This window comes from Cotesia glomerata, linkage group LG9 (assembly GCF_020080835.1).
Source record: "Cotesia glomerata isolate CgM1 linkage group LG9, MPM_Cglom_v2.3, whole genome shotgun sequence".
NCBI lineage: Eukaryota > Metazoa > Arthropoda > Insecta > Hymenoptera > Braconidae > Cotesia > Cotesia glomerata.
In genome coordinates, this window is record NC_058166.1 from 13,105,039 (window position 1) to 13,113,070 (window position 8,032).

The following is an 8,032-nucleotide window of genomic DNA, read 5'->3' on the forward strand; positions in this document are numbered from 1 at the left end:
CTCATCAAAGGAATCAAAGTCTCAATACCTGTGTAATTTTTGTGCTTTGGAAACTCAGGCTTCCTTCTTTGGACTGTTTTGGCTAGCGATGTTACTGCATTGGTCACGCAAAGACTATTTCATGATTGGAAATGATTTGACATGATTAAAAATTTTTAATCCTAACTGAATCATTTTAAATCATAAGAGGTGACAGAAATTCACAGAGTATTTCATGATTGGAAATGATATGGTATGATTAAAAATTTTTAATCTTAACTGAATCATTTTAAATCATAAGAGGTGACAGAAATTCACAGAGTATTTCATGATTGGAAATGATATGGTATGATTAAAAAATTTTAATCCTAACTGAATCATTTTAAATCATAAGAGGTGACAGAAATTCAAGGAGTATTTCATGATTGGAAATGATTTGAGATGATTAAAAATTTTTAATCCTAACTGAATCATTTTAAATCATAAGAGGTGACAGAAATTCAAAGACTATTTCATGATTGGAAATGATTTGACATGATTAAAAATTTTTAATCCTAACTGAATCATTTTAAATCATAAGAGGTGACAGAAATTCACAGAGTATTTCATGATTGGAAATGATATGGTATGATTAAAAATTTTTAATCCTAATTGAATCATTTTAAATCATAAGAGGTGACAGAAATTCAAGGAGTATTTCATGATTAGAAATGATTTGAGATGATTAAAAATTTTTAATTATTATTAATCATTTTATATTCTGTCAATTTCTCAGTATTTGAAATGATTTATAATGATTAATTGTGAAATTTTAAGAATGATTTACATGATTTGGTATGATTAAAAATGATTAAAAAATTAATCATTTCAAATCATTTTGTTTAATCAGGGACTGCACTACTTCTGACTTGTTGCCTCTACTCAACTGACCAAGAAACCCAAAATTTCCCCCACTTAATACTAGTCGGGTCCCGAAGACCGAGATTCGTCAGTGCTGCGTCGACTAATTAACGCACGAGTGCGGGTTTACCGTCACAGGGTAATTTACCCTGTTACGATACAATTAGAGGAGCAAAGTAGATATGGAAATTCATTGTTTATTTTTACAATTTCATTTTATTTTTAAAACAAATTATTTATTTACAATACATACGTTGAATATTTATTAAATTCACCTTTTGGGTATGTAACTTTTATTATCGCAATTTCCTTCATTATATATCCATTCGTTGATTTTCCATACTAAATTGTCCTCGGGACTTATAAAATCTTCGCTTACCTAAATTATTTCTTACAAAATAATAATCGTCATTTCTTTCATTTTATATCCATTCATCGCTTTCCTATACTAAATCTTGTTCGGAACTTAGAATAATTTTCTCAGTCTTTTAATTTCTTTTGCAATTAATTCGCTCGGCTTCGTAATAATTTCTCACACGCTTAATTTCTTAATTTTAATCATACCTTCGGTAACAATAATATAAAATTATTAACTAAATAAATACAATAATTAAATAATAATCGCCGTACTAATAACAATAATTGTTTCTATTAATTTTTAAGTAATTAATAAAAAATAAACTAAAATACTCAAATACAAAAAGTAAAATTTGGGTCATAGTCTTTTGCAGTTTTATGAATGTTTGAGGGGACTATGGGCCAAATTTATTGCAGAATCAGATCAAGCAGATTAAATTACATGAAAATCTTCGTCAATCCGGGTCCACAAAATTTTCTGTAACAAGATAATCCCAATTTTTCACGATTTTTGCAATTTTTAAGGATATTTTACAATTTTTTTAGATTTAAAACGGTTTATGATTAAAGTACAATCGAAATTAGTATTTAACAGATCAAAATACATGAAAATTATGCTTGCCTTAGATCTCAAAAATTTTTTTCTTGCCATAAAATCGAATTTTCGCTATTTTTTGGGGTTTTTTTGCAATTTATTCGAAATTGAAGGCTGGACGGCCTAAATTGACTTGAAATTCGTGTTCAGCGGGTCGAAAAACATGCCCGTAGATAGGTGGCGCCCGGTGTACAGACAACTTTTTTTTTTGTGTGCCGGTGGCACACAAATTAATTATAATTATAGTAACATTTCCCAAAAATTATGGGTATAATGCCCATAATTTAAGTAATCGCTTCTAAAATAGTATAGGAAAACATTTCATTAAAATTATAGGAATGATTTCCATATTTTTCTCTCCGTGTACATTTCAAAAATGCAAAACAATCAATTTTTTGCAAATTACAACTACACAGTGAAAAATTTTGCGTCAAAAAATTTTTCGCTAAATATTTAACAATTTTTTGTGTTAACTTAAGAGAAGTAATACAAAAAAGTTTTTAATTTACACATCAAAGTGTTAAATATTTAACTCAACAATATATCTATAGGTACAACAAGAATATAAGAGCGAAGAAAAATTTTTGTAAAGAAAGTTTTAGATGAAAAGTTTGAATCCATATTTTGAGAAAAATATTGAAGATCCAGAAAAATTGTAAAGGATTTTATCGAAGAAAATACAATTTACATGAAAATTGATCCTATCAATTTAGTTGTAAATTTATTATCATCATTTGGAACGGTAATAAACTATTTTCAGAATTAAAACTTTATAGAGCCTTGTTTAAACAGCAATAAAAGTTAAAAAAGATGTAGTTAATATCTTATCAAATTTTCCCGTGACTTTAACTATAACTAAAAAAAAATAAACCATCAAACGTAAACCGTAATAAATAAAATAATAGTAACACGGCATAAAATAATTTTAATAACTAATCTCGTGATGAATTTTATTAAAATATTAACAAATTGCCTGTGATGCAATATACATACTAGACTAACAATCCACGGGATATAAAAATCAAATAATCATTTTTTTCGCATCAAGGCTAATCTATAATGGGTTTATTAATGTCGGCATTAAACGCCGTTGGAACAACACCGGCAATTTTGGTTATCGTTATTAATAGTTGTTCCACAGTCGGCGCTAAAAACTCACTGAAATGATAAAGAGGTCGCGAGCTCGAGGAATCGCAGTTATTCCTTCAGGCTCAACGGTCCTCCGCCTGTTTGGACGCGGATACAAAATATTTATCTTAATATCAATATTAACTTCATTAATTACTGTACGTTTATATTTTTCTTTAAATTCATCAAAATTATTCCATTATTTTTATCAATTCATAATTTTTATTTTTTTTCAGCTAAAGTTCCAAATAATTGTTTCAAAATTGCCTTGGACTAAAATACCATTATAATTTTTTTATCGTAAGTTTTTTTAATTAAAAAAATTATTTTATTATTACTGTCAATAATTGATGATTGAAAAATTTCCAGAAATAAATTCATGAGAAAATCTTCACGAAATTAGATAAATAATTGCAAAGAGACAGCTACGCAATGTCACCTAAATATTTATACTTAATTATTGCGGTGAGTTTCATTGTAATTTTCATTTTTTTTCTAAATAATTATAACAATAAAATAACTCAAGTTCAAACTATTTAAATTAAAAGTAACAATCTATGGTATACTTAATTGATTTTTTTATTATTAAAAAGAAAATTGATAAGGTTATTTTACCGTTATTATATCGCACACAATAAAATTTTTAAAGTCATTATTCTCTCAACAACATACAGTAAATACCTCGCTCTAGTCTGTTTTTATTATTATTTCTTACTGGCTTATCATCGTGAAATTAATTCGATTTGCCCAGGCTTGCGATCGTTAACTCGACAATCACAAGAATTTTGTTTTTAATACCAACTTAAAACGCTTTACAATTATTTTCAATTATATTATTTATTTTAGACTATTGGCTGCATTAGCGCCGTTCCATACGACCAACGGTCTGCTTTTTGGCAGGTAAATATTTACAATAGTTCTTCTTTAATAGTTCTTAATAGTTCTTCTTCAATTGCTCTGTTCTTAAACTAAAAATTCATAATTTTTAATTTTTTTAGCGTCGCACTGATCCTGATGATATTCCTGGAGTGATTCCTATAGATTTTTCAGATAGTTTTAATAACGCGGCCGCAAATGGTGATACTCGAAGGAAACATTTGACTGATGAGGATTATTTCACGGTAACCCCAGCTGATGCAAATCGAAGACGTCATTTTCAGGATTTGAACGTTAAAAATGGAGCAAATCACCATATAACTGTTGAAAATAATCTTCCTAGTCTCTACAATGAAGGAGTACAGTTAGAAAATGAAGAATATTATAAAAATGTTGATAATCGGCACTTGCCAAAATTTCATGAATCAAGTGTAAACAATGAAGCAGATAATATAATAGCAGGTCATAAAATTGTTAACAACCATTTGCCTAATTTTGAAGGACCAAATTTAGAGAATGAAGCAGGGCATGAAAATATTGATATTCAGTCTCCAAGCTTACTGGAGAAAGGATTAGAAATCGAAAATGGAGGTGTTGGTACAGAAAAGCCTGAAAATAATGAAAATGATGCAAACGATCAATTGCTAAGTTTTCATGGGCTGAGTTCGGAAGGTAAGAGTGATTATCAACACATTGGTGATGCTATAGTAACGCCTTATCAAGCTTCGGAGCCTAAAACTTCATCTGATCTGGTGAAAAACACACTTTTGAAAACCGAAGAGAAAGATGATGCAATTCCTCAAAGCATTGTTAAGGAGAACGAATCTAGTGACAGTAAAAACATTGATCTAGCTTCAGAACATCAATCTTCAGAAATTCAGAAAAATTTGACGCCTTCGAAACTCAATTTTGAAAGTTTTTTCAAACTTGATCATCAAAATGATTCAAATTCACCCGAGAAAAGCCATTTGGATCATAAAACGAATGAAGAAGAAGAAAAAACAGCAACTTGCCCAAATGCAAAAAACAAAAATCACATTATCAAGATTTTTGCCAAAAATATTTCGTCGCTTCCTTTTGAAGATGATTTGAAAGGTAGGTTTGATCCGGATTCGAGTAAATCAACCAAAGTTTATGTAGGCGAAGACGTGACTGTTTGTTGGACGGAGATAACGACAATAAAAGAAAACAGCTTATTAGCATCACCAAATCGGCAGGTAATTCGTGAATACGCGATTTCGTTTGAGAACTCAGCGACTATTCCTGATGAATACATAGAGTGCTCTAAAATGGAAGGAGAAATTTCAGATGACAGCCGTATCTGCGACTCTAAATTCCCTTCGACTATCGATCAAGACACCAGAAAAAGCAGATTAATAAACACGACCACTAGAAGCCGTGAAGGGGATCTTGATGTTACGCAGATTAAGGTGATTAAATGTGGTGTAGGCTCGCTCGTGACTAGAGAAGTCTTCAAAATAGGAAAGAATGAAAGCAAGAGAATTGAAATTAAAGTCAGTCCTCTGACTAAGAAACCTGAAGGTTGTGAGGAAAGCAAAGAAACGCCAAAATTACTTTTGAAGAAGTGTTCTGAAGAAGTCTGCAATGTAAAGCATTACGATGATATCGAAGATGATAAAGCGTCTTCTATTGGTGCGTCTTCAACAACTCTTTCCAGCACTCTAAGGCTTGAAGAATCATCGAAAACTGAAATTCCAGATTCGACGACAATTTTAGACTCTACCGAAACAATCAAGACTTCATTAGCTGAAAATTATGAAGCTAGCAGTTCAACGAAACTTTCTATTTTATTGGAACCTACGGAACCTGTAACCAAATCTTTAGAGGTCTCTCCAGAGACGTTAGAGAGCGATGATCAAAAAGAAGACTTACAAACGACTTCTCCTGATTATTCGTACCCAGATTACTCAGAAACCGGCTCTGGAGACTGTTCCGAAGAGACCGTAACTGACGGAGGGATCCCTGTAGAACCAAACGACGACCATGCTCGGATCGACAAAGCAGACATTGATGTCGTCAAGGTCCCACTGGTAATACACGTCACTGAGCCGAATATTGTTGACGTGGAGCGAAGATCGCATGAACTGAGAACCACATCTGAAACCCGGAAGAGCACGTTGCCCATTAACTCTTCTATAATCGACGAAAAAGGCGAGAAGCACCAACTCGCCTTGAAGATAAAAGTTTCTCTTGAACAGATCGACAGTGAAAATCCCCACAAGATCGCAGATATTGAAAGGAACCTTACCTTAGAAGAACCTCTTTCTGATCATGGGAACAACAGTCTTATACAGCAGCTAGACGCGCTGAACAGATCCGGCGACAGTTTGGAAGCGATCAAAGAAATCTTGAATTGTTCTCTACTGGACAGGTTTTCCAAGGACATCACTAGCACGGAGAAGACGACCTATCGCAAGGAATCAGAGCAGGACTTTAATAAGTTAATCGATGATGTTTCCGAGGCAATTGGTCAGCACAAGGAAGGACGCAGAGCTAGAAACAAGCGGTCGATTAACGAAGGGATTGAAAAATTGGGGAGCTGGTCTAATGAAAGGTTCATGAAATTGGAGTCGGGTAAGCAGCTTCATAGAACAACTGAACTTACTCTTTTTAAGAATTTTAATGATTAACCTTTATTGTACATTTTATCAATAAATGATTTAATACTACAATTTGGTAACTTGTTTGCTGATTATCCTTTCATAACAATCCTGTTTGGGTGCAAGGATACATTGCAGTTGTGACACATGTACGCGTGGATGGCCTGAAGACAAGTTTGTTGGGACATTTCATTCTGTAGATTTTGTAACCGGATTCTAGTGGTATGCAGATCATGTACGCCTGACATGTTGGGTCAGTTGTGTTGGCTGTTGTGCCATACAGGCCTTGACAAGGACTTATTGTTGTTGATGAAACAGGAAAAATTGTCGTTGAACTAGAAGAAATCGTTGAAGTTTTTGAAGTTGTCGAACTTTCTGATGTTGAAGGAAGATCAGGAAAATTTGATGAAGGATTCGATGTAGAACTTCCTAATGTTGAAGGATTCGTTGTAGAACTTCCTGATGTTGAAGGATTCGTTGTAGAGCTTCCTGATGCTGAAGAAAGTTCAGTAGAAGTTCCTGATGTTGATGAAAGTTCAGTAGAAGTTCCTGATGCTGAAGGAAGTTCAGTAGGATTTGAAGATGACGGATCTGTTACATCTTGAGAGTAACCAATTTCACAAAAACCGAGTATCAGCAAACCAAAACCAGCGTACAAGAATAATCTAATCATTTTGATTAATGATAACTCTTTAAAGAAAACTGGTATTAAACATCTTTATATACTTTCGCTAGCGAATGATCACGTCTGACAAATTTATGGTCGTTAGGACTTAAAGTACTTAGATAACAAGCAATGTTACTAGATATCATTTATATGTTGTTTGCTTCCAGAGTTAACACTTATTTTTTTTAAATTGATAAATTAATTACCTGCAAACAAGAGATATTTGGTATCCATGAATAAGAATTTAATAATCCCGAGTAAAGTGGTAGGCAATAAATCGAAGGCCGAGTATCACGTATGCGGACGTTAAACCCGGTCACATTGACTTTCTCGTCGCTTTCTGCAAATCCATTTTGTATTCCACAGATTCACCCTCGATTTCTTCCTCATTGTCGGTCATACATGGTATTTTTAAAACAAATGATGCACCGGGCGCGGTTTTTACAAATATATGCAGTTTCACGCATTTGCGTATTGAATTATTGTTATTGCTCATTTTCAATATTTTTTTATGTATCTGGTGCAAGGATAATTCACAGATCCTCTTATAATTTTTAAGAGTCCAAAATAAATTATTAATAAAACGTGATTGAAAATAATTAATTAATCTCTTATGATTTAATATCACTTTAATAAAATTATGAAGACAAGTTCGATACTGAATTGTTATTAATATTAATATTATTATTTTATATGGGACAATGAATTGACAAATTTAAAGCGTTGCTATATTTACAGATTTTCTATCTACGTTTTCTCGTTCAATCTGGCACTTTGCTCATCAAAGAACACCTGTGGTTGCATTTTTACAGTTTCCGGATTTTCTCTGGACTAAAGCAAAGGAGAAGAAAATTTAACGGATGATTGGTAAGTAATTCACTGAAATATTTTGAATAAAAAGTAATCAGG

At 32.2% G+C, this 8,032-nt stretch overlaps 2 protein-coding genes across 2 annotated transcripts; one reads left to right on the forward strand and one right to left on the reverse strand.

Moving 5' to 3' along the window:
* Positions 1 to 2,978: 2,978 nt before the first annotated feature.
* Positions 2,979 to 6,526, forward strand: LOC123271244. Its single transcript, XM_044737513.1, has 5 exons — positions 2,979 to 3,117; positions 3,196 to 3,259; positions 3,329 to 3,424; positions 3,806 to 3,859; positions 3,958 to 6,526. Exons 3-5 carry the CDS (start codon positions 3,392 to 3,394, stop codon positions 6,484 to 6,486), a joined length of 2,616 nt encoding a protein of 871 aa, XP_044593448.1. The 5' UTR covers positions 2,979 to 3,117; positions 3,196 to 3,259; positions 3,329 to 3,391; the 3' UTR covers positions 6,487 to 6,526.
* A 30-nt stretch (positions 6,527 to 6,556) lies between these two features.
* On the reverse strand, positions 6,557 to 7,166 carry LOC123271263 (cell wall integrity and stress response component 4-like). The gene has a single exon (XM_044737540.1). It carries the CDS (start codon positions 7,127 to 7,129, stop codon positions 6,557 to 6,559), a length of 573 nt encoding a protein of 190 aa, XP_044593475.1. The 5' UTR covers positions 7,130 to 7,166.
* Positions 7,167 to 8,032: the final 866 nt, after the last annotated feature.

Bases quoted from the DNA above. Each gene is read 5' to 3' on its own strand.
- LOC123271244 (XM_044737513.1), top strand. From the start codon at position 3,392: ATGTCACCTAAATATTTATACTTAATTATTGCG. The intron at 3,425-3,805 runs GTGAGTTTCATT...TATTTATTTTAG, and splicing joins ATTTATACTTAATTATTGCG to ACTATTGGCTGCATTAGCGC. The intron at 3,860-3,957 runs GTAAATATTTAC...TAATTTTTTTAG, and splicing joins AACGGTCTGCTTTTTGGCAG to CGTCGCACTGATCCTGATGA.
- LOC123271263 (XM_044737540.1), bottom strand. From the start codon at position 7,129: ATGATTAGATTATTCTTGTACGCTGGTTTTGGTTTGCTGATACTCGGT.